The sequence below is a fragment of the Tursiops truncatus genome, chromosome 15 (assembly GCF_011762595.2).
Source record: "Tursiops truncatus isolate mTurTru1 chromosome 15, mTurTru1.mat.Y, whole genome shotgun sequence".
Lineage (NCBI taxonomy): Eukaryota > Metazoa > Chordata > Mammalia > Artiodactyla > Delphinidae > Tursiops > Tursiops truncatus.
The window spans coordinates 8,558,540-8,584,407 of record NC_047048.1 but is presented as its reverse complement, the minus strand read 5'-3'; the positions used below and the strand labels follow the sequence as shown (position 1 = coordinate 8,584,407).

General features: G+C 42.3%; 1 protein-coding gene and 1 pseudogene across 16 annotated transcripts in view; one reads left to right on the top strand and one right to left on the bottom strand.

Annotated features, from left to right (window-relative positions):
• STYXL1 (serine/threonine/tyrosine interacting like 1) overlaps window positions 1-25,868 on the bottom strand; it is a 64,511-nt gene that overhangs the window by 23,759 nt on the left and 14,884 nt on the right. For 12 of the 16 annotated variants that reach the window (XR_012326016.1, XM_033839907.2, XM_033839910.2 and 9 more), the window contains 3 exons: window positions 9,559-9,620; window positions 5,845-5,986; window positions 2,014-2,159 (listed from right to left, as the gene is read on the bottom strand). Coding sequence is in view for 14 of the 16 variants with exons in the window: in XM_033839907.2 (XP_033695798.1) it covers window positions 2,014-2,159; window positions 5,845-5,986; window positions 9,559-9,620 (350 nt within the window). In the remaining 2 variants the exon portion in view is untranslated. Of the gene's footprint in view, window positions 1-2,013; window positions 2,160-5,844; window positions 5,987-9,558; window positions 9,621-17,809; window positions 17,933-25,868 lie in introns of those variants that run through there. The other 4 variants (XM_033839914.2, XM_033839913.2, XM_073791996.1 and 1 more) reach the window with 3 other exon arrangements.
• Window positions 10,319-15,099, top strand: LOC141276572 (RE1-silencing transcription factor-like; annotated as a pseudogene).

Here is a 25,868-nt window from a genome sequence, read left to right as displayed (position 1 = left end):
GATACCACCAGCCACCACCCTACCCCTCTTCCCAATCTACTTAAGAAGACTGGGGGCAAGGACAAGTCTCAGGTGCATACATGTCAAAACTGACCAAACTGTACATTTTAAATAGGTGCAGTTCATCCTATGCCAATTCCACCTTCCTAAAGCTTTAAAAGAAAAATAAAGAAGGTGAGGTATCAGCATGTGACGTCTTCAGATCAGAAAGAGTCCCTCCCATCACTGCAAAGCCAGTAAGGGTGCTCCTCTAGGAGCGAGGAGGAGTGCCTGGCAGGACGGGGAGGCTGGCTGTACACCTGTTGAGCTGAACATCATAGCTCAGTGGAAGAAGGAGAAGAAGGCCTTTGGAGAACTTGACATATATATACCCTGCATTTGGCAACAGGTATGACCCCAGACACAGGTCCCTAGCTTTTCACACAGGCCGACTGGAGCAGCCAAGCCAGCAAGGCAAGAAGGGGCCTCCTTCCCTACTGTCACACTCCCCTGTGGCTCATTCTGGGATTCAGGTGAAAGAATATGGACGTGGTGGGAGGTCATGAGCTACCAAGGGAAGGGAAGGGCATTGGGGGTACTCCTGTCAGGAATTCTCAGCTGGCTCTCTCTGAAGGATGCTCAGTAACAGACGGGGCCCCCTGAACACAGCCCCAAGAAAACCAGCAACAAAGGCCAGCAGCAGCGCACAGAAGCTGGCTGGGGCAGAATGAGAAGGCACTTCCCCACCATTGACAAACAGGCAGCCACACAAGACAGGGCCCACGCTGGACCCCCAGCACCAAAGGGACCAGACCCAGAAGAGGGGACGTAAGGAGATGCCCATAAAGCTATCCCACACCCCTCCCCACTCCCAGCCCTCAGCCCCCAGCAAATGGAAGGCTGCCCAGCTCTGGAAGATGAGAAGAGAGGAGATTTGAGTTGAGATTGGAATGTTAAACTAGCCTAGATTGTACTGGACTGTTTTTATGCCCTTTTCAAAAAATTACTTCAAAAACACACAAAAGTAGAGAGAATAGTATAACAAACCTTGGATCTATCACCCTTCTGCAAGCATTATCAACCAATGGCCCATTTTGTTTCATCTATACCCCTGACTCCCCAACCCTCCCCAGATTATTTTGAAGGAAATTCCAGACATCATATCATTTTAATTATAAATATTTCATTATGTATCTCTAAAAGATAGGGACTCATATTTTTAAAAACATAGCCATAATAATGTCATCACAACCTAAAGAAATATATAACAATAATATAATATCATCAAATTCCAGTTCATAGGCGCATTTCCCCCGCTGTTTTATAATATGACTAGACTGAAATTGTCCATAACCGAAAGCGGCCAGAAAGTATGGAATCTGCCCATGATGCTGCAAAGGGCAAGAATGAGAGCACAGTTGAAGGCAATTGCTGGAAAGAATGAAACCTCTGCAGGTTCACATTCCATTACATTCAGACCCTTCAAGAAACCAGATACTATAAAATGCCCCCAGGGACCAGTCCCTGCCTGTCTATCATTGCCACCCAGTTTGGCTCCAGGAAGTAAGTGCTCCTCCGGGCTCCAGACATCTGGTGCATCCCTTGGCCACACCTTATTACAACCCGTCTCCCAATTTTTACTGTATCCTCTGGACCCAGCCAGGGTTTGTGAGGCCAGACGGCTAAGGATGGCGAGGCAGCCTCGAATCATGATGGCCCTGCCTGCCCGTGTGACTTTGACCACGACCCACCATCCAGAACACGCTGCCCCGGCTCCCTGCCCTCTGAACCAACCTCATGTATTAAACACCGCCCTGGATTTTGCCTGAACCTGGCGATTATAAATTCATCATACTGGACTGGACCTCCTGGCTGCCCCAGGTTCATTCCCAAGCCATCTTTGACATCTCTTCCATCTTTTCCATGTCATCTGTCTCCTTCTCCTCTTTTTCCAGCCCTGCTCCCTGCCCCTCGGTCCCCAGGGGAAGGCCATGCTCCCATCCAAGCCTGCCTGTGCTCAGCACCTTGCCTTACCTGTGGCATCCAGATGATCTTCTGTGTCCGGAAGAAGTGGTACATGGCCGAGAAGCTCTCGTAGCCTCCTCTCAGGATACGGATGGGGTGGCGGGCAAGGTGAGTCAGGGTTCTGCCACACTCAACGGCAGCTCCAAGCACAATTCCTAAGAGTAGAGACCAAAGAGATCAATGTCCCCTGTGTGCTCACCATTTGCCTAAAGGCCCAGTGGATAGGCACTCCATTCTGAAAAGCAATTGTCTAGAAAGCTGAAGCAAATATAAATAGAGGTGAATGTTACAATTAAAATTTAAAAAGCAATTCACCACCAAGTAAGCTGATCTTTTTCTATAAACTCCGAGATTTCATTTTTTTTTCATATTGTTGCAAGGAAGGATGATTCAGCATGAGGGGAATGTGTGTGTATATATACAATATCACATATTATATACCATACAATTCATCTATTTTAAGTATATAAATTAATGTTTTTTATTATATTCACAGTTGTGTAACCATCACTGCAGTCAATTTCAGAACACTTTAATCACTCCCAAAAGAAACCATGTACCAGTTAGAGGGTTTCATTCCTCATTTCCCTCCAAACATCCAGCTCTAGGCAACCATTAATCTAATTTCTACGGATTGACCTATTCTGGACATTTCATAGACACTGAATTATACAATATGTGGCGTTTTGTGTCTGGTTTCTTTCACTGAGCATAACGTTTTCAAAGTTCATCTATGTTGCAGCAAGTGTCAGCACTCCATCCTTTTTCATAGCTGAATAATATTCCACCGTGTGGCTCTCCACCTTTTGTTTACCCATTTATCTATTGATGAATATTTGGATGTTTCCATTTTGTGGCTATTATGAATAAGGCTGCTATGAACATCCATGTGCAAGGTTTTGTGTGCACATGTTTAATTTCTCTTGGTATATACTGTGGACAAAGAATGTTGCTTGCCATATCAGTAAACAAAGGATGCTGCGGCCATCAAGCCATCAGCCACTGCAGCTGCCCCCGACTGTGCAATTTTCCATGAGCAGGCAAATTATATGCGTGTGGTTTTGGGGTTTTGTTGTTCTGTGGTTGTGATTTCTTACCAAGTGGGGTTGGGGGCTCCATAGCACTAAAGTGAGGTCAGGTATAGACTGCAGACGGCGCTGTCTTTACTGACCAACATTTCCTAGGATTTCAGGGTCCAGCCGACAATCCTAGGATTGCAGACTGGAGACCAACAGGATGAGCTTAGGAAAGAGGGGACAATTTCCTGGCTAAGGACCTCCTGAGAAGACTGGTTTTATTAAAGGTGGAAGCCTAGCGCCACCCAGTGACCGCTGGTGTGAATGCCCAACCCATGGAACTCCACCCATATATATTAGTCACTGAGCCACAAGCAGCAGCAAGGGGTGGTCAGCCCAAAGCAGGGGCTGAATGGAGAATGCAGTGGAGCCTCAGTGAAGCAGATTAAAACTGACCACGCTCCAGCGTGTGGCTGGAGTGACCGCACTGTTCTCCAGCATCACTACCCTGGCCTTAGGAGACCAGACAGAGCCAAACTGCCCAGGTTTGAATCCTGGCCCCAGCACTTGCTAGGTGTGGTGGTTTAAAAACTCTCTCCACAAACCTAGAAAAATGGTACAGATGAACCGGTTTGCAGGGCAGAAGTTCAGACACAGATGTAGAGAACAAACATATGGACATCAAGGGGGGAAAGCCGCGGGGAGTGGGGATGGTGGTGTGATGAATCGGGCGATTGGGATTGACATGTATACACTGACGTGTATAAAATTGATGACTAATAAGAACCTGCTGTATAAAAAAATAAATAAAATTCAAAAAAGTTCTTTAAAAAAACTGACACTAAACTTTCTTTGGGTTACTTGTATGGAAATATGTTAATATAAATGTTTCAGACATTACATGAAATTCATAAAAATCTTATATGTTCTGGTATAATATTATAAGTCATAATTCTAGTTATTATTTTAAAATGTATGTCTCAGAAATAACTAAATTTCCTTGTTAACTGCATTATTATGAACTTCCATCAACTCTTTAACCGTGGTCATTTTTAAGTCTTTGTCATTTACAGACAGTTCTGGGTGTACTGTGATGCTTTTGCAAAAATGTTCCTGTAAAACGGTTTCATCTTCAACGAATTCATGGAAAAGACTCTGACAAGTACAGGTTTCTGGTAACTGACTATACTGCTGAACTGAATGAATAAGCGTTTTCAGAACTCTAATGGAAAACTGATGAATTCATAAAAGTGCTAACAAAAGATCAAGATAAAAAAATTAATTACATGGGACTGAGTGAACTGATGAGGATGATTATAATTTTTGTGACTTTCCATTTGAATAAAAAAAAAAAACTCTCCACAAATTCTTTCAAACACCTCCCTTTAAAAGGTTGAGTTTAGGGACTTCCCTGGTGGTGCTCCCAATGCAGGGGGCCCAGGTTCGATCCCTGGTCAGGGAACTAGATCCCACATGCATGCTGCAACTAAGAGTTCGCATGCCACAACTAAGGAGCCCGCCTGCCAGAACTAAGATGGTGCAACCAAATAAATAAATAAATAAATATATTTTTTAAAAAGGTTGAGCTTTAATTCCCCTCTCCTTGAGGGTAGGCTGTACTCAGTGACTTGCTTCTAATGAATAGAATGTGGCAAGAGTGACTGTTTAAGTCCCAAGACCAGGTCATAAAGGGTACATGGCTGTCCCTTTCTCTCCCTCTTTCTTGGATCACTTGCTCTGGGGTATACCGGCTGCCCTGTCGTGAGGCCATCTAAGCAGCCCCATGCAGAAATCCATGCAGTGAGGAACTGAGGACTCCTAGCTATTCCCATGTGAGTGAGTCATCTCAGAGGCACATTATCTTGGCCTGGCCAAACCTTCACAAGACAGCAGTTCTGGCTAACGTCATGACTACAACCTTAGGACAGGCTAGAACCTCCCAGCTAAGCTACTCCTGAATTCCACAGAAATGAATATATAATTAATGTTTATGGTATTAAACTACAGAGTTGGGCTTCCCTGGTGGCACAGTGGTTGAGAGTCCGCCTGCCGATGCAGGGGACACGGGTTCATGCCCCGGTCCGGGAAGATCCCACATGCCATGGAGCGGCTGAGCCCGTGAGCCGTGGCCGCTGAGCCTGCGTGTCCGGAGCCTGTGCTCCGCAACGGGAGAGGCCACAACAGTGAGAGGCCCGTGTACTGCAAAAAAAAAAAAAAAAAACTACAGAGTTTTGGGGTAATTTGTTACACAGCAATAGATACCCATGGTCTCACACCTGGGGAATGAGTTACTTCACCTTCCTGGACCCCAGTTTCCTCAACAATAAAGTGGGGATGTTACCTATTAGGGCACAATTCTCCATGGTCTTTTGTGTTTCTACATAGCCTCTGAACAAAGGCACTGGCTTTTCAAGGATATGTGTATAACAAACAGCCTTGGATGACAGAGACAGTTTCTGCCTCCAGAGCCAAGGGCAGGCAGGCTTTCTGCCCATTTGTTAAAAAAGATTCAAGCCCCCTAAGCTCAGAGTTCTCCATAATACCACCCACTGCACTCTGGCTACTTTTACTGCTCTGAGAAATAAAGCCCTTTGTCTCTGACCCAGGAGCCTCATGTCTTTTGCCAGCATCCATGAACCACGGTAGGCTCACCTGTCATCTTGCACAGGAAGGAAAAAGCCCAGGCCCTTCCCAGTTCCTGGCATTGCCATCCTCATCGGGCTGCTCTGCAGACTGCATGAGGTGACCCAGGCAGAGCTCCTGGCACGTGACAAAAGTGCTCAGTAACTGAACTCATATTCTTGCTGCTGTTGTAAAAACCCACCTTGATCGCCTTCATCAGCGTTGTCATCGTCGTTGTCGCCTTTTAGGATGACATTCAGGGAGCTGGTGTTGTTATCATACACCACACAGTGTTCCACACACTCCAGATCCACAGACTCCGGGATAAGATATTCACCCGCCCTCTAAAGAAACCACAAAGGAAGGCTGCTGGCAGGTGGGTCCAGCTGAACCCGTATTCCCTGCACGCCAGCACCGGGAGGAGCCGGAGCTAGGACGGTGTCCACCTCCCTGACTACACACAGGCACGGGAGCGCTGACAGTGGACAGAGAGTCTGCTGAACTCCAAGGACCTGCCACACCCATATTCCCTCCTGGGGGAAGCTGACCACAGCTGACCGGGCCAGAGATAACTGCCGGGTCAAAGAATAGTGGTCTATGGACCAGCCCACAGCCCTTTAGGTGCCCTGGCATGAGTGCTATGAGAGCAGTCGTGGCCACCTTAACTAATGACATTCTCTGTCTGGGGGAGAGTGTTGGCGTTGGGGACCGAATCCAAACTCTGCCATGAAGAGGGCAGTGAGCAGAAGGCTTGAATGCACAGAAGTCATAAGCAAGCAGGCATCATGAGGCAGGCTGTAAGCTCAAATGGAAGCTCTGTGAGAGCAGGAACTTTTGTCCCTTTATGGCCACTGATGTATCCTGAGCTTCCAGAACAGTGCCTGGCACACAGCAGGCCATAAATATGGTTAAAGGAAGGAATGGGCAGACAGCAGCAATGAGGTCATGAGGAGGAGCTGGGGACTGGCTGAGTCATCATTATGCTGGACCACAAGGGCAGCAACAACAGGTGTCTTCTGCCAAGGAGGGGATGACCTCTCCCAGTACCAGAACTGCCCAGGACTCCAAAGGGTGTCCCAGAGCTCGGGAAGGCCCAGCTGGTAGCAGCAGAGAGGTGGGTCTTCACTTGTTCGCAATGCTTCCTGAAAGCCCCCACTACTCAGGGGAACCTGAGCCTGGCTCTGTCCCTTGTGACCTGAGCTGACTGTCGTAGAGGCCCTGACAGAGGACATTCAGGTGGGATAGGACGAGTGTGCATCTACTGTACTGCAAGGCAGAACAGTAAGGCCCCTGGAAGTACAGACCCAGGACGTTCTCCAGGATTCTAAGGAGAGAAATCATATTCGTCTAACAGAATTGGGAGACAGGTGGTGCTCAGAGGACGAGCAGGACTTAGACAGGTGACAATGCGGGGGTAGAAGGCTCTGGGTATGGAGAAGAGCATGAGCAAAAGGGGAACGGTGAGAACAGCCCCTAGAGGCTTGAGCAGGTGGGAGCACAGGAGAGTTGTGGCCCAACATCCATTTTCACTTAATAAACATTCGCTGAGGACTCACTTTGCACTCACACTGTGCTAGGTTCTGAAATACGGAGATACAAAACAAAAGAAAAAAACAAAAAGGGAAATGCCCGAGTTGGCCTGGAGGACTCAGAAGGGTCTCATGGGACAGGAGGCATTTGAGATGAGACTGTGAGGGCAAGTGGAAATTTGCCAGATGGACAAGGGCTGGGGGAGCATTCCAGGCTGAAGGAACAGATACCCGTCATTCATTTTTAGTTAACAAATAGGTCCCAAGCACCTCCCAGATGCCAGGGACCAGAGTGAGCACCCGGGATACAATGATGAACAAAGCATACACGTCCCTGGGTCACAGAGAGCAGTGTGTCCAAGGGACCACACATATTGTCATTTCCTAGATTGTAAGAGACCATTGGTTGTAAGATGCACCACCAATTTCATAACATTTGCAATCAGGAGTCTACACAGAAGGAGAGGTGTGTTGGCACATAACGCTACTTCAGGCAGGGCGGGGAGCAAGTGGTCCTGGGAAGACCTGAATCGGTGATCTAAAGCCCAGACCTCCCTCCTGGGCCCTGTTGCTCTCTGTGTCCCCTGCACACTGGGTTCACCTTCTCAGACCACTTTGTCCTGAAGCCTTAGTCACGACCACCAGCGATGTCAGACTCCCATCCTCCAAACCCCACTACCAGAGCAGCCTTCCCTAATGCCAATTCTGATTTGCTGTTTTCTTCCCAGGCCAATCACCGTGGCCAGGGCCTGGATCCTATTCTAAGGAGCACCACTAGACCCCCCATGATTTAAGCAGAGAGAGGAGGAGTTCCCCTCAAAAAAGTGGAGGTGCCAGGCAGAAAAACAACAGATGTTGTGGCCACATTCATTTTCGGGGGAAAAGACTTTGTCACTTTAAGGTGCAAATCAATTGTAGGATATATTCCAACCTCAGAAGTGTTAAAATACAAGGACAAATGAGCATCTTAGACCCCAGGAAACACGGCAGGACAAGGTTGTGGAGGTGTCAGGGGAGAGTGGAAGCATGCCGGATGAGGCTGGAGAGGGAGGTGGAACCAGATCCGGTGTGTGAACACCGACTTGGGGGCTGTGTGTCCTGCTCATGCTGGGGTTCCCTTCCAGCCTTCAGGCCTGTAACCTCCTGGCCAGAAAGTAGGGGAGGGGAGGTGTGAGGTGTCAGCCTGGCCAAGGGGCTGAGGCAGAGGGAATGCCTCTTTTCCAGAGCTGGGGGTACTGCCGGAATCAAAGGAACACACAGATTTGAGAGGTGAGTTGGAAGCTGAAAGCCATACAGGACGAAGGGGCTCTGAATCAGCTGCAAAACACCAAGGAAGGCCTGAAATGGAGATGAAGAGCTAGAGTATGGAGCCAGAAAACTGAAAATCCAGAGAGGAAAAAAGCAGATAATGACACACTAGGGCGGGGAAAGGGAGGTTTTAAGAGCAAGCTTATCCCAGAAAAATACTTGAGGCAGGGCACAGGCTCCCTGGCCAGTTGTGTGGGAAAGGGCCAGAGGTGGAGTGCGCAGCAGCACGTGGCAGTGGGAACAGGGAGAAGGGGGAAATATTGCAAGACAGAATTGTGGAAGTAAAATTGACAGGATGGCTAACTGCATGTGGACAGCTGAAGCTGTAAGCTTGGATGAAATCTCTGAAGAAAGTATACTGACCAACAGATATACAAGAACAGGGTAGTGGTTTCTTCAGGCGGCAGCAGGAGAAAATGAAGCTGAACCAAAGAGGTAGAGAAGAAACCAGGGAAGCAAGGGAGAACCTGGACGTCAAGGAAAGAGAATGTGGTCAGGATGGGAGGGGTCAAGGTAGAGCCCAAGTGAAGGCTGCCATGCTCAGCAGTGACCAGAGAGAGAAGACTCCCTACGGGACTGGAGGGAAGGGCTTCACTGCAGGAGCGAGGCCGGTGACTGCCTGCAGGGCCCAGGCATTGTAAAAGCTGGGCCGGGAATAGGAAGACAGGATGGAAATGGAAGGGAGGGTAGGGAAGGGGCTTCTGTCTCTGGGTTATACTAACTATTTCTATGGCTTGCTGTCTGTTGCCCAAGTAGAAGAGATGCTCCATGAGGCAGGGAGAATGAATTAAGGGCATCTTATATTCTGTTGTATCCCCAGGGTCTGGAACATTGCCTGGCAAGTCAAGGAATTAAAGCAACATTTGCTTAATGAAGCTGTTGACCGTGGGGGGCAGTGGGGAGACCTTAAGGAGTGTGAAACAGTGTAGGAGACCCTCATGGTGGACGCACAAGGGCAGTCCTGTCTCTGCCGCCCACAGTGTCCAGTAGTAAATGCTGCCTCCTGGACCTCGGACACAATCTCCCATTCTCCCCCCCCCCCCGTAAGGTAGCCCCAGATTCTGACTCTGCCCATATACCTTCTTCACAAGACGGGCTGTAATCACATGGCTTTCATCGTACTCCCGTTTGGAACGCACATCTGAAAAGGAAAAGTATTTAACTAATAACTGCACTTGCAAAGGAACACATGACCAAACTAGAGCACTTACATCAGCATTAACGTATATTTGTTTGGCAGTTAGGCAACACTTGTCGTGAATTTAAAATTCAAAGCGTGTAGCTGTCCTATTCTAGGCTGCCCATATAACTCCCCTGCCCCCTCATATCCACACCCATATCCCCCCCGTAAGGAACAGTGAGACTCCGCATCTATGATTTAGGGGAAGTTCTCTCTGAGGTCGAAAAAAGCAGGGAGGGGAGAAATCAAAGTCAGGGTAGCCTCATACTAAATGCTCCATGGAATTTTAGACAAATTCAGACTCTAGAGCCTAAGAGTTGAGGTTCTAATGCCCCTGTGAGGACAGAAGTTGTGGTACTGATGTCCTCTAAGTTGGGAGGAACATGGAACATAAATCCTAAAAAGAACCGTTATGCATAAATCTTAAAAAGGACTGTTATCAAAAAAAAAAAAAAAAGGACTGTTATCCAAAATACACCAAGGATTCTTAAAATACAACAAGAAAACAATCAACTCAATTTTTAAAATGGGCAAAAGATATGAACAGACACACCATACCAAAGATAAATGGCAAATAAGCATATGGAAAGATGCTCCACATCATATGTCATCAAGGAAATGCAAATTGAAACACGAGATACCACTACATGCCTATCAGAATGGCAAAACTTCAAAACACAGAACACCAGATGCTGGTGCAGATGCAGGGCAACAGGAACTGTCATTTGATGCCGGTGGGGATGTAAAATGGTACAGCCATTTTGGAAGACAGTTTGGCAGTTTTTAATAAAACCAAACATTCTCTTAACAGCAACTGTGCTCCTTGGTATTCACTCAAATGAGTGGAAAACGTATGACCGCAGATGCTTATAGTAGCTTTTTCATAACTGCCAAAACTTGAGAGCAGCCAATATGTCCTTAAGTAGGTGAGCGGATAAATAAACTGTGGTACATCCAAATAATGGAATATTAATAAAACTGAAAAGAAAAGAGCTATCAAGTCATGAAAAGATATGGAGGAAAGTTTAATGCATATATGTGACAGAAGCCAATCTGAAAAGGCTTCATTTCACACTGTCCGATTCCAACTATATGACATTCTAGAAAAGGCAAAACTGTAAAGATCAGTGGCTGCCAGGGGTTAGTGACAGAGAGGGATGGACAGGCAGAACATACAGGATTTTTAGGTCAGGAAAACTATTCTGTGTGATATTATAATGATGGACATATGTCATTATATATTTGTCAAAACCCACAGAACGTATCAATACATCAACCCTAATGTAAACTGTGGGCTTTACGGGATAATGATGTGTCAATGTAGGTTCATCAACTGTAACAACTATACCACTCTGGTTTGGGATGCTGACAGTTGAGGAGGCTGTACCTGTGGGGTGTGGGGGGAGTCAGGGGTTATACAGGAACTCTGTACTTTCTGTTCAATTTTGCTGTGAACCTAAAACTTCTCTAAAAAACATCTATTTTTTTTAAAAAGACATAAGCAAGCACTAACCACAAAAGAAAACATTGATAAACCTAATCCTATTAAAATTTAAAACTTCTCTTTTCATTAAAATACGACATTGAGGGGACTTCCCTGCTGGCACAGTGGTTAGGAATCTGCCTGCCAATGCAGGGGACACAGGTTCAATCCCTGGCCCGGGAAGATCAACTAAGCCCGTCCGCCACAACTACTGAGCCTGCACTCTAGAGCCCGTGAGCCAAAACTACCTAGCCCACGTGCCACAACTACTGAAGCCCGCGTGCGTAGAGCCCGTACTCCGCAACAAGAGAAGCCACCGCAATGAGAAGCCCGCGCGTCACAATGAAGAGTAGCACCCACTCGCCGCAACTAGAGACAGCCCGCATGCAGCAACGAAGACCCAATGCAGCCAAAAAATAAATAGATAAAAAATTTAAAAATACAACGTTAAGAAAGCAAAAGGGCAAGCCAGAGACTAAGAGAAAATATCCCTAATACAAATAACTAAGAAAATCTCGTATCCAGAATTTATAAAGAACTTACAAATTCAGGCATCTGAAGGTACCTTCATCTGAAGACACCTGTATTATGAGACACATTTAGAAACAGCTCAAGACCACATCCCTGGGCTGACTCCAGCCCAGTAAGGTGCCTGCCTGAGGAAACTCAAGGCTTCCAAAGAACTACCTGAAGATAGGGCCCCTGTCTCCCAGGCCCTGTGGAGGGTAAGAACCTAACTTGGATAAGCACCAGTTAGTAAACCCCCCTGGGTTTCACATGGTCCAACTCCCATCCCCTTTTTGTAGTTTTTCACTTCCCTGACTGAGCTCCACTCATCTCCCTCCCTACTCCCTCACTCTTCCTTTGAAAGGCCCAGTTGCCTCTGTGCAAATTGAGGTGGAGTTCCATTCACACTGGACTCTTCCCTATGGCAAGGGTATACTACCGATTAAACTCTGTGTTCACCACTCTGATTAGTGTCTGGCTTTGTTTATCTTTAACATAATTTAACAACAAAAACGAACAAACTACAGTATAGCTACATACAACAACATAAGCGAAACTTAATCATATAATTTTGAGCAAAGGAAGTCAGTGACATGGTCTATATGGCTTAAAAACAAGTGAAACTGAGTATAGTATATTATATTATAAGCTTGTTTCACTCATAAATATAGCTGCGAAAATCTGAAATGAATAGGAAGCTAAACCTAACCGTGTTCACAAAAAATAATATAACATGATCTAGTAGGAATTCTGTCATACTAGAAAATAATACTAGAAAATCTTTAAGATATTAAAGAAGGCACTTCTCTGGTGGTGCAGTAGTTAAGAATCTGCCTGCCAAAAAGTTAAAAAAAAAAAAAAAAAAAGAATCTGCCTGCCAATGCAGGGGACACGGGTTCAAGCCCTGGTCCGGGAAGATCCCACATGCCGTGGAACAACTAAGCCTGTGCGCCCCAACTACCAAGCCTGAGCTCTAGAGCTCACAAGCCACAACTACTGAGCCTGTGTGCCACAACTACTGAAGCCTGCAAGCCTAGAGCCCATGCTCCGCAACAAGAGAAGCCACCGCAATGAGAAGCTCACGCACCACAACTAAGAGTAGCCCCCCGCTTGCCGCAACTAGAGAAAGCCTGCGTGCAGCAACAAAGACCCAAAGCAGCCAAACATAAATAAATAAATAATTTTTTAAAGATATTAAAGGAGAAAAACTATGTTCATTTTAACAAATTAAGAAAATTTTCAATTCATGTCATGAAAAAAATTCTTAGTACATTAGGTATATATGGTAACTTCCTTAATGTGATAGGTAAATTACTCAGTATCTACAGTAAACATCATACTGATTGATAAAGTGAGAAACAAGACAAAATGCTCACTATCACTGTAACAGAGAAGAACAAACCTGACTCCATATTGGATCTATTCCTTTATCTCTAACCTTTGTGCTCTGTTGCCTGTGCTTAGTCATGCTGGCTCTGCACCTTTGTAAAGGAATGTTGCCTACAGCATGAAATATATATACTAGCCCTTTCTCAAGGTTCTGACTCCCAGGCTTGACCTTTAAAAGGTATAACATTTGTCTTGTTGGAGGTTTACAGGAACATTGTGACCAGACCTATGTGGACAGCTGCAAGAAGAAAGGATTATTACATACCCTCTGGAGTCTAGCCAGCACCAAGAAGTTTGCAATAACCAGCCACATGCCCTCCCCTTTTAGTATAAAAGGGGCCTGAATTCTAACTCAAGTAGGATGGTTCTTTGGGACACTAGTCCACTATCTTCTCAGTCTGCTGGCTTTCCAAATAAAGTCACTATTCCTTGCCCCAACAACTCATCTCTTGATTTATTGGCCTGTGGTGCAGTGAGCAGTACGAGCTTGGACTTGGTATCATCACTGTTCCTTTTTTTTTTATAACATATTTATTGGAGTATAATTACTTTACAATGGTGTGTTAGATTCTGCTTTATAACACACTGTTCCTTTTTAACACTGTACTGGAGGGCAAAGGGTATAGCAATGTAGTGAGACTTAAGAATTGAAACAGAAGAAATAACACTTTTGTTATAAGCAGATAAATGATTGTTTTACATAAAATCCAAGAGAATCACAAACAATTAGCATTAGTAGGAGAGTACATCAAGGTTGCTAGATACAATATATTTTAAAAATCAATAACGGTCTGAAAGTGGAGAAAAAAGAGAATGTTTTAAAAGAGAAAAAGGCTTATAGTAATGTCTCAATGATCCAAGTGTCTACCAAAACTTGCAAATCAGCAACAGAGACTAAAGAGATGGATGTGCATACCAGCAATGATTCAGAAATCCTGTAAAACCAAGAAAAGTTACAAGAAAATAGAAGCTGAAGCCCATTCCATAAATGATCCTGTGAATGATGAAAAACCTATGACAAAAAAGAAAAAGAAAAGCTTTCTACCAAAATAGTCAGGAAGTGCCAAAGGGTGACAGCAAAGTAGAGGAGAATAAAAAGAAAAGTACCTGCATGAGAAAAAAAAAAGTAAAATGATAACTCTGGAAAGTAAATCAAGTTAAAAAAGCAGCAAGACTGCTCAGAAGGGGCCTGCTCGGGTGAAAACAACTCCTTCTACAGATCTTCTTCTTTACATGGGGCCAATTTCCAAAAATGTCTCCTTTCCAAAAAGATAACAAAAAGGAAAAGTCCAACATGCAGAGTGAACATAAAGTAAAATGCAGCATCTCTAGGAAAGTGCAGGTGCACAGGGTCTCCTACCACCATCACCACTGCAGCCAAAGGAAAACTTAAAAGAGGAGACGTCAAAAGACCAAAAATTACTCTCCAAAGGGAAGAAAACAGGCTCCCCTTCAGAAAATAGCAGCAGAAGGGGCAGATAAGAGTCTTGCTGGTTTTGCTGCCAGTATAAAGGAATCTACTGGTACTTCATCCTCTGAATAAAACCTGAATTTCACCTAGAGGGTGAAATTTCAGATAGTTAACAGGCTGACATTATGCACTGTAAAATGGAAAATGATCAGAACACAACAGAGAACCTCCCTGGTAAGAACTCAGCAGGTGGAGAACCAATTTCACCACTGTTTCTTCTCCCACCAATAGAAAAATGTGGAGCAGTGTCTAGAACCACACTGGCATCACCTCCTGTTACCATGTCAATAGATGAGTCTCAGGATACTGATGAAGATGCATGCATCCACAGTCATGATGGAAGTGACCTAAGTGACAACATGTCAGAGGGTAGTGATGATTCTGGACTGCACAGGGCTCAGCCAGTTCCACAAGAAACTAGTAGAAGAAATGCAAAGGAAGTCTTGGCAGTCTAAGGGACTGAAGGAGATTTTGTTTGTATCTTCTATGCTTCTTTTTTTAGAAAAGAAAAAGATCACAGCAAACATTTCAATCATCCTTTGGTTAGTGTACACGTCCTTGAAAAAGCAGCTAAAGGGAGAAGTAATTAAACTTTGGACAAGGCTTTAGTTCCTAGTTTGTATATCTATTACATTTTATATTCATTCACAGTAATAGACAATCTTTTATTTTGAAAATTGCTTTGATAGTTTCCGATGTTGATTTTTAAGTGGTACTCTTTTCCTTAGGACTTTATGTATACCTATTGATTGTTGTATAAATTTTAGCAAATCCAAGGGAGTTAGTACGCTAAACCAGCAGACATCTAATCTGTTAGCTCATGCGTTTAACTGAAACGAGGAGGCCAAGATGGCATTTTATTGCCTTGTGCAGCTACAACTTGTTTTTCCCCATGTCTATCTTTTCCTGTTTCACCTTAACTTATTCTCAGTTCCTTGTTTAGCTCTATAAAAATTGGCATACTTAATAGCAAATTATTTGAAGAATTTGCCTGCTTTATATAATATTAACACTTAAAAAATTTTTAGAGATGATAAGACATTTAAATTGAAGTAAACGTAAACCAAAATGTGAGAAATGGAGACCTGATTGAAACAAAAAGGTGTTTATTTGGGCTTTGTTAGGACCGCGGCCCAAGAGACACCGATTCAAGAAGCACTTGAATTGTGTTCTGCCAGATTACAAAATGGGGGAGGCTTATAAAGGGCAAAAAACTTCACAAGGTTACGTACATTGTTTGTCAGGAATCAGAACTGGAGTTGGCAAGAAGTAAGGGTGCTTGTTAAGCAAGGATTGGTTGGGGATTGAGATGTTTCATAGTTTCAGTGCGGGAAGAGGGGGCTCAGACTTCGATACTACAAGGTTGAAGCTAGCAGCTGCTAGCAGATACTGTTTTGAAAATGGCTGGTGGTATCCATGAGTTTTATATGGTTCAGAAAATTCAAGCTCTCAGTGATGTAGGAACATGTCTAAAACCACATCCACGTGGCCACCCAGATCCATTTTGGATGCCTGAACTCCACTTTCACTTTTAAATGATCTTAAATATGTCAAAAAGTTTTTCCAACAACTGACATCCAGGCATTTATTTCCTGAGTTTTGATCAGTATTTCTTATTTGGGTACGTTAATCACCATAAAAACAGTGATTTTGATCCATTTTTGCTGTTGTTGCTGTTGCTGCTGCTATAATGGCTTAAGATGTTGCATATTGTCATAGTTTTAACCTATGTAGTTTTTTCTAGAAATAACATGTGTTGAACAGCAACACTTTATACCTATATACACATGTTTACTCTGGTCTCTTTGGAGGAATGCTTTTAGACTATTTGCAAAAGGTCATTTTTCTTTGCTGCAATTATCTTTTGCAGAATATTAGTGTGTGCAAGTTTGAGCAATGAAACACGAAATCTGCAAGTTCAATCCATTGAACTAATTTTCACATCCTTTCTCTATGCCAGAGTCTGTATTTTGTATGCTACTTATTTTGAATGGATGTAGTAAATTCACAGCTCTCAGCTTTTATTTTGCAATAACTCAACCCCTAGGCTCTATAGTGAAAGGATTTTCATCTCAAATACCAGCCATCAGTAATTTCTTTTTTGTGTTTGTTTCTTTTTGGCCTGTTTTGGTACAGCTACTTCCTAAATGACAGTGTTAAGTCAGATATTTGAGAAAAACGGTTGGTGTCTATATGGCTACTCAACTGAATAAAGAACTCTAAGTGATATTTGGAAAGTGCAAACCTGGAATGAGGAGACATGATTATTCCTTCAAACTATACAGAATCTCACTTGTATAATAGCTACCTATGGCTTCAGAATTTCACAACAAACTCAGGATAAGAGAGACAGTATGACTGCTGGCAGACCAGCTGCAACTTCCTATGAACACAATGAAAAAGACTAGTGAAACTCAAGTACATTCTAGATTAAAAATCCACACTTTCCCAGGGATCTCCCAGTACGTGTCCTGGTTGTCCCATTGAGACAGGCTGGAACCTGGGACCCTTTGCTGCAGTACTTGCACCTGGACAAAAGTCTCCTCCAGCAATAAATACAAAGAAACTATAAGGGACTAAAAATAACTACATGCATGCCCAGTTGGGAAAATTATGAACAACAAAATACAAAAAGACCAACAACCCAACTGCCACTTCTGAGGAGTTGAGAGCAAAAGCAGGGTGCTACACATGTACCCTGCACACAGCACTACCAAGGGGGTGGGCAGACCACCTTATTATTATAATTCAAATATATACTCTCTTACTGACAGAGTTGACACAAAGCAGAATTACAAGCCAAATATAGAAGATTGGTTCAAGATGGCAGAGTAGAAGGATGTGCTCTCACTCCCTCCTGCGAGAGCAATGGTATCACAACTAACTGCTGAACAATCATCGACAGGAAGACACTGAAACTCACCAGAAAAGATACGCCACATCCAAAGACAAAGGAGAAGCCACAATGAGACAGTAGGAGGGGTGCAATCACAATAAAATCAAATCCCATAACTGCCAGGTGGCTGACCCACAGACTGGAGAACACTTATACCACAGAAGTCCACCCACTGGAGTGAAGGTTCTGAGCCCCACGTCAGGCTTCCCAACCTGGGGGTCTAGCAACAGGAGGAGAAATTCCTAGAGAGTCAGACTTTGAAGGCTAGTGGGATTTGATTGCAGGACTTCGACAGGACTGGGGGAAATAGAGACTCCACTCTTGGAGGGCACACACAAAGTAGTGTGCACATCAGGACCCAGGGGAAGGAGCAGTGACCCCAGGGGAGACTGAACCAGACCTACCTGCTAGTGTGTTGGAGGGTCTCCTGCAGAGGCAGGGGGTGGCTGTGGCTCACCATGAGGACAAGGACACTGGCAGTGGAAGTTCTGGGAAGTAATCCTTGGCGTGAGCCCTCCCAGAGGCCGCCATTAGCCCTACCAAAGAGCCCAGGTAGGCTTCAGTGTTGGGTCACCTCAGGCCAAACAACCAACAGGGAGGGAACCCAGCCCCACCCATCAGCAGACAAGCAGATTCAAGTTTTACTGAGCTCTGCCCACCAGAGCAACACCCAGCTCTACCCACCACCAGTTCCTCCCATCAGGAACCTTACACAAGCCTCTTAGATAGCCTCATCCACCAGAGGGCAGACAGCAGAAGCAAGAAGAACTACAATCCTGCAGCCTGTGGAACAAAAACCACATTCACAGAAAGATAGACAAGATGAAAAGGCAGAGGGCTATGTACCAGATGAAGGAACAAGATAAAACCCCAGAAAAACAACTAAGTGAAGTGAAGATAGGCAGCCTTCCAGAAAAAGAATTCAAAATAATGATAGTGAAGATGATCCAGGACCTCGGAAAAAGAATGGAGGCAAAGATCAAGAAGATGCAAGAAATGTTTAACAAGGACCTAGAAGAATTAAACAAAAACAAACAGAGATGAACAATACAATAACTGAAATGAAAAATACACTAGAAGGAATCAATAGCAGAATAACTGAGGCAGAAGAACAGATAAGTGACCTGGAAGACAGAATGGTGGAATTCACTGCCATGGAACAGAATAAAGACAAAAGAATGAAAAGAAATGAAGACAGCCTAAGAGACCTCTGGGACAACATTAAACGCAACAACATTCACATTATAGGGGTCCCAGAAGGAGAAGAGAGGGAGAAAGGATCCAAGAAAATATTTGAAGAGATTATAGTTGAAAACTTCCCTAGCATGGGAAAGGAAATAGCCACCCAGGTCCTGGAAGCGCAGAGAGTCCCAGGCAGGAGAATCCCAAGGAGAAACACACCAAGACACATAGTAATCAAATTGACAAAAATTAAAGGCAAAGAAAAATTACTGAAAGCAACAAGGGAAAAATGACAAATAACATACAAGGGAACTCCCATAAGGTTAACAGCTGATTTCTCAGCAGAAACTCTACAAGCCAGAAGGGGGTGGCATGACATATTTAGAGTGATGAAAGGGAAGAACCTACAACCAAGATTACTTTACCCTGCAAGGCTATCATTCAGATTCGATGGAGAAATCAAAAGCTTTACAGACAAGCAAAAGCTAAGAGAATTCAGCACCACCAAACCAGCTCTACAACAAATGCTAAAGGAACTTCTCTAAGTGGGAAACACAAGAAAAGGACCTACAAAAACAAACCCATAACAATTAAGAAAATGGTAACAGGAACATACATATTGATAACTACCTTAAACATGTATGGATTAAATGCTCCAATCAAAAGACACAGGCTTGATGAATGGATACAAAAACAAGACCCATATGTATGCTGTCTACAAGAGACCCACTTCAGACCTAGGGACACATACAGACTGAAAGTGAGGGGATGGAAAAAGATATTCCATGCAAATGGAAATCAAAAGAAAGCTGGAGTAGCAATACTCATATAAGATAGACTTTAAAATAAAGAATGTAACAAGAGACAAAGAAGGACACTACATAATGATCAAGGGATCAATCCAAGAAGAAGATATAACAATTATAAATATATATGCACCCAACATAGGAGCACCTCAGTACATAAAGCAATTGCTAATGGCTATAAAAGAAGAAATCGACAGAAACACAATAATAGTGAGAGACTTTAACACCTCACTTACACCAAGGGACAGATCATCCAGACAGAAAATTAATAAGGAGATACAAGCTTTAAATGACACAATAGACCAGATAGATTTAATTGATATTTATAGGACATTCCATCCAAAAACAGCAGATTACACTTTCTTCTCAAGTGCACACAGAACATTCCCCAGCATAGAGCACATCTTGGGTCACAAATCAAGCCTCAGTAAATTTAAGACAATTGAAATGATACCAAGCATCTTTTCTGACCACAACACTATGAGATTAGAAAAGAATTACAGGGAAAAAAATATAAAAAACACAAACACACGGAGGTTAAACAATACATTACTAAATAACCAAGAGATCACTGAAGAAATCAAAGAGGAAATCAAAAAATACCTAGAGACAAATGACAATGAAAACACAACAATCCAAAACCTATGGGGTGCAGCAAAAGCAATAATAAGAGGGAAGTTTATAGCAATACAATCCTACCACAAGAAACAAGAAAAATCTCAAATACACAATCTAACCTTAAACCTAAAGGAACTAGAGAAAGAACAAACAAAACCCAAAGTTAGTAGAAGGAAAGAAATCATAACTATCAGAGCAGAAATAAATGAAATAGAAACAAAGAAAACAATAGCAAAGATCAATAAAACTAAAACCTGGTTCTTTGAGAAGATGTAGTAAATTGATAAACCTTTAGCCAGACTCATCAAGAAAAACAGAGAGAGGACTCAATCAATAAAATTAGAAATGAGAAAGGGGTTACAACACACATCGCAGAAATACAAAGCAACCTAAGAGACTACTACTACAAGCAACTCTATGCCAATAAAATGGACAACCTGGAAGAAATGGGCAAATTCTTAGAAAAGTGTAACCTTCCAAGACTGAACCAGGAAGAAATAGAAAACATGAACAGACCAATCACAAGCACTGAAACTGTAACAGTGATTAAAAATCTTCCAACAAACAAAAGCCCAGGACCAGATGGCTTCACAGACAAATTCTATCAAACATTTAGAGAAGAGCTAACACCTATCCTTCTCAAACTCTTCCAAAATATAGCAGAGGGAGGAATACTCCCAAACTCATTCTATGAGGCCACCATCACCCTGATACCAAAACGAGACAAGGATTCACAAAGAAAGAAAACTACAGGCCAATATCACTGATGAACATAGATGCAAAAATCCTCAACAAAATACTAGCAAACAGAATCCAACAGCACATTAAAAGGATCATACACCACGATCAAGTGGGGTTTATTCCAGGAATGCAAGGATTCTTCAATATACGCAAATCAATCAACGTGATACACCATATTAACAAATTGAAGGAGACGAACCATATGATCATCTCAATAGATGCAGAGAAAGCTTTCGACAAAATTCAACACACATTTATGATAAAAACCCTGCAGAAAGTAGGCATAGAGGGAATTTTCCTCAACATAATAAAGGCCATATATGACAAACCCACAGCCAACATCATCCTCAATGGTGAAAAACTGAAAGCATTTCCACTAAGATCAGGAACAAGACAAGGTTGCCCACTCTCACCACTCTTATTCAACATAGTTTTGGAAGTTTTAGCCACAGCAATCAGAGAAGAAAAGGAAATAAAAGGAATCCAAATCAGAAAAGAAGAAGTTAAACTGTCACTGTTTGCAGATGACATGATACTATACATAGAGAATCCTAAAGATGACACCAGAAAACTTCTAGAGCTAATCAATGAATTTGGTAAAGTAGCAGGATACAAAATTAATGCACAGAAATCTCTGGCATTCCTATACATTAATGATGAAAAATCTGAAAGTGAAATCAAGAAAACACTCCCATTTACCACTGCAACAAAAAGAATAAAATATCTAGGAATAAACCTACCTAAGGAGACAAAAGACCTGTATGCAGAAAATTATAAGACACTGATGAAAGAAATTAAAGATGATACAAATAGATGGAGAGATATACCATGTTCTTGGATTGGAAGAATCAACATTGTGAAAATGACTCTACTACCCAAAGCAATCTACAGGTTCAGTGCAATCCCTATCAAACCACCACTGGCATTTTTCACAGAACTAGAACAAAAAATTATACAATTTGTATGGAAACACAAAAGACCCCGAATAGCCAAAGCAATCTTGAGAATGAAAAACGGAGATGGAGGAATCAGGCTCCCTGACTTCAGACTATACTACAAAGCTACAGTAATCAAGACAATATGGTACTGGCACAAAAACAGAAATATAGATCTATGGAACAGGACAGAAAGTCCAGAGATAAACCCACGCACATATGGTCACCTTATCTTTGATAAAGGAGGCAGGAATGTACAGTGGAGAAAGGACAGCCTCTTCAATAAATGGTGCTGGGAAAAGTGGACAGGTACATGTAAAAGTATGAGATTAGATCACTCCCTAACACCATACACAAAAATAAGCTCAAAATGGAGTAAAGACCTAAATGTAAGGCCAGAAACTATCAAACTCTTAGAGGAAAACATAGGCAGAACACTCTATGACATAAATCACAGCAAGATCCTTTTTTTCCCACCTCCTAGAGAAATGGAAATAAAAACAAAAATAAACAAATGGGACCTAATGAAACTTAAAAGCTTTTGCACAGCAAAGGAAACCATAAACAAGATCAAAAGACAACTCTCAGAATGGGAGAAAATATTTGCAAATGAAGCAACTGACAAAGGATTAATCTCAAAAATTTACAAGCAGCTCATGCAGCTCAATAACAAAAAAACAAAAAACCCAATCCAAAAATGGGCAGAAGACCTAAATAGACATTTCTCCAAAGAAGATATACAGACTGCCAACAAACACATGAAAGAATGCTCAACATCATTAATCATTAGAGAAATGCAAATCAAAACTACAATGAGATATCATCTCACACCAGTCAGAATGGCCATCATCAAAAAATCTACAAACAACAAATGCTGGAGAGGGTGTGGAGAAAAGGGAACACTCTTGCACTGCTGGTGGGAATGTGAATTGGTACAGCCACTATGGAGAACAGTATGGAGGTTCCTTAAAAAACTACAAATAGAACTACCATATGACCCAGCAATCCCACTACTGGGCATATACCCTGAGAAAACCATAATTCAAAAAGAGTCATGTACCAAAATGTTCATTGCAGCTCTATTTACAATAGCCCGGAGATGGAAACAACCTAAGTGCCCATCATCGGATGAATGGATAAAGAAGATGTGGCACATATATACAATGGAGTATTACTCAGCCATAAAAAGAAATGAAACTGAGCTATTTGTAATGAGGTGGATAGACCTAGAATCTGTCATACAGAGTGAAGTAAGTCAGAAAGAGAAAGACAAATACCATATGCTAACACATATATATGGAATTTAAGGAAAATAATGTCATGAAGAACCTAGGGGTCAGACAGGAATAAAGACACAGACCTACTGGAGAACAGACTTGAGGATATGGGGAGGGGGAAGGGTGAGCTGTGACAAAGCGAGAGAGAGGCATGGACATATATACACTACCAAACGTAAAACAGATAGCTAGTGGGAAGCCTCCGCATAGCACAGGGATATCAGCTCGGTGCTTTGTGACCGCCTGGAGGGGTGGGATACGGAGGGTGGGAGGGAAGGAGACACAAGAGGGAAGAGATATGGGAACATATGTATATGTATAACTGATTCACTTTGTTATAAAGCAGAAACTAACACACCATTGTAAAGCAATTATACCCCAATAAAAATGTTTAAAAAATAAAATAAATAAAAAATAAAATAAAAAGAGATGCCTGGATGGTACACGGATTTCTCTAAAAAAAAGAAAAAAGATGCCAAATAGCCAAAGCAGTCTTGAGGGGGAAAAAAGGAGCTGGAGGAATCAGACTCCCTGACTTCAGACTATACTACAAAGCTACAGTAATCAAGACATTATGGGACTGGCACAAAAACAGAAAGATAGATCAATGGAACAGGATAGAAAGCCCAGAGGTAAACCCATGCACCTGTGGTCAACTAACCTATGACAAAGGAGGCAAGGATATACAATGGAGAAAAGACAGTCGCTTCAATAAGTGGTGCTGGGAAAACTGGACAGCTATGTGTAAAAGAATGAAATTAGAACACTCCCTAACACCATACACAAAAATAAACTCAAAATGGATTAGAGACCTAAACGTAAGACCAGACACTATAAAACTCTTAGAGGAAAACATAGGAAGAACACTCTTTGACATAAATCACAGCAAGATCTTTTTTGATCCACCTCCTAGAGCAATGGAAATAAAAACAAAAATAAACAAATGGGACCTAATGAAACTTCAAAGCTTTTGCAAAGCAAAGGAAACTACAAACAAGACCAAAAGACAACCCTCAGAATGGGAGAAAATATTTGCAAACGAATCAATGGACAAAGGATTCATCTCCAAAATATATAAACAGCTCATGCAGCTCAATATTCAAAAAACAAACCCAATCCAAAAATGGGCAGAAGACCTAAATAGACATTTCTCCAAAGAAGACATACAGATGGCCAAGAAGCACATGAAAAGCTGCTCAATATCACTAATTATTAGAGAAATGCAAATCAAAACTACAATGAGGTATCACCTCACACCAGTCAGAATGGGCATCATCAGAAAATCTACAAACAATAAATGCTGGAGAGGCTGTGGAGAAAAGGGAACCCTCTTGCACTGTTAGTGGGAATGTAAATTGATACAGCCACTATGGAGAACAGCATGGAGGTTCCTTAAAAAACTAAAAATAGAATTACCATATGACCCAGCAATCCCACTACTGGGCATATACCCAGAGAAAACCATAATTCAAAAAGACACATGGACCCCAATGTTCACTGCAGCACTATTTACAATAGTCAGGTCATGGAAGCAAACTAAATGCCCATCGACAGACGAATGGATAAAGAAGTTGTGGTACATATATACAATGGAATATTACTCAGCCATAAAAAGGAACGAAATTGGGTCATTTGTAGAGACGTGGATGGATCTAGAGACTGTCATACAGAGTGAAGTAGGGCAGAAAGAGAAAAACAAATATTGTATGTTAATGCATATATGTGGAACCTAGAAAAATGGTACAGATGAACCAGTTTGCAGGGCAGAAATAGAGACACAGATGTAGAGAACAAATGTATGGACACCAAGCAGGGAAAGTGGCGGGGGGGGGGGTGGTGATGAATTAGGAGATTGGGATTGACATGTATACACTGATGTGTATAAAATGGATAACTAATAAGAGCCTGCTGTATAAAAATTAAATTAAATTTAAAAAAATAAAATAAAAATAAGCCAAATATAGTATGGGCACTGAGGCTTTTCCCTTGTCTGTAGCCTCCCCAATCTGTTACCCTGAAAGGGCCTTTCCCACATCTAATTAACCAATAGCTGCTCTCAGGAAAGAATCTCATCCACCACTCCTTGGGAATGTAACACTTAAGAATTCAGTGTATCACTTATTTTCTTGAAAAATGATAATAAACTTCTTGAAATTCATGACCTGGATATCTATTCATTCTCAGAGGGAATTATCATGTGTTTACTAAAATATAAATGTTTTAGGCTGAAAATAAAAAAGCCCTGAACCTGATACATTCACTGGTGAATTCTACCCAACATTTAAAGAAGAATTAATATCAATCCATCTGAAATTTTTCCCAAAAGATTGAAGAGAAGGCAACACTTCCTAACTCATCGTATGAGGCCAGCATGACCCTGATACCAAAGTCAGACAAAGACACAGCAAGAAAAATACAGATCATATTCCTTATAAACACTGATGCAAAAATCCTCAACAAAATGCTAGCAAACCACATTCAGCAGGATTATACACCATGATCAAGTGGAATTTATTCCTGGAAGGCAAGAATGGCTCAACATTCAAAAATCAATTTAATTTACCACTTCAAACGAATGAAGGAGGAAGAAAAACTACATGATTATCTCAATCAATGCAGAAAAAGTATGAAAAATTCAACACCCTTTCAAGATAAAAACACTTGACAAACTAGGAATAGAAGGAAGTTACCTGAACATAATAAAAAAACATATATGAAAGACCCACAACAAACATTATACTCAATGGTGAAAGACTGAAAGCTTTTCTTTAAGGAACGAGACAAGGATGCCCACTTTCACTACTTCTATTCAACGGAGTGGTAGAAGTCCTAGACAGAGCAATTAAGCAAGAAAAAGAAACAAAGGGCATCTAAATTGGAAAGGAAGAAGTAAAATCATCTAAG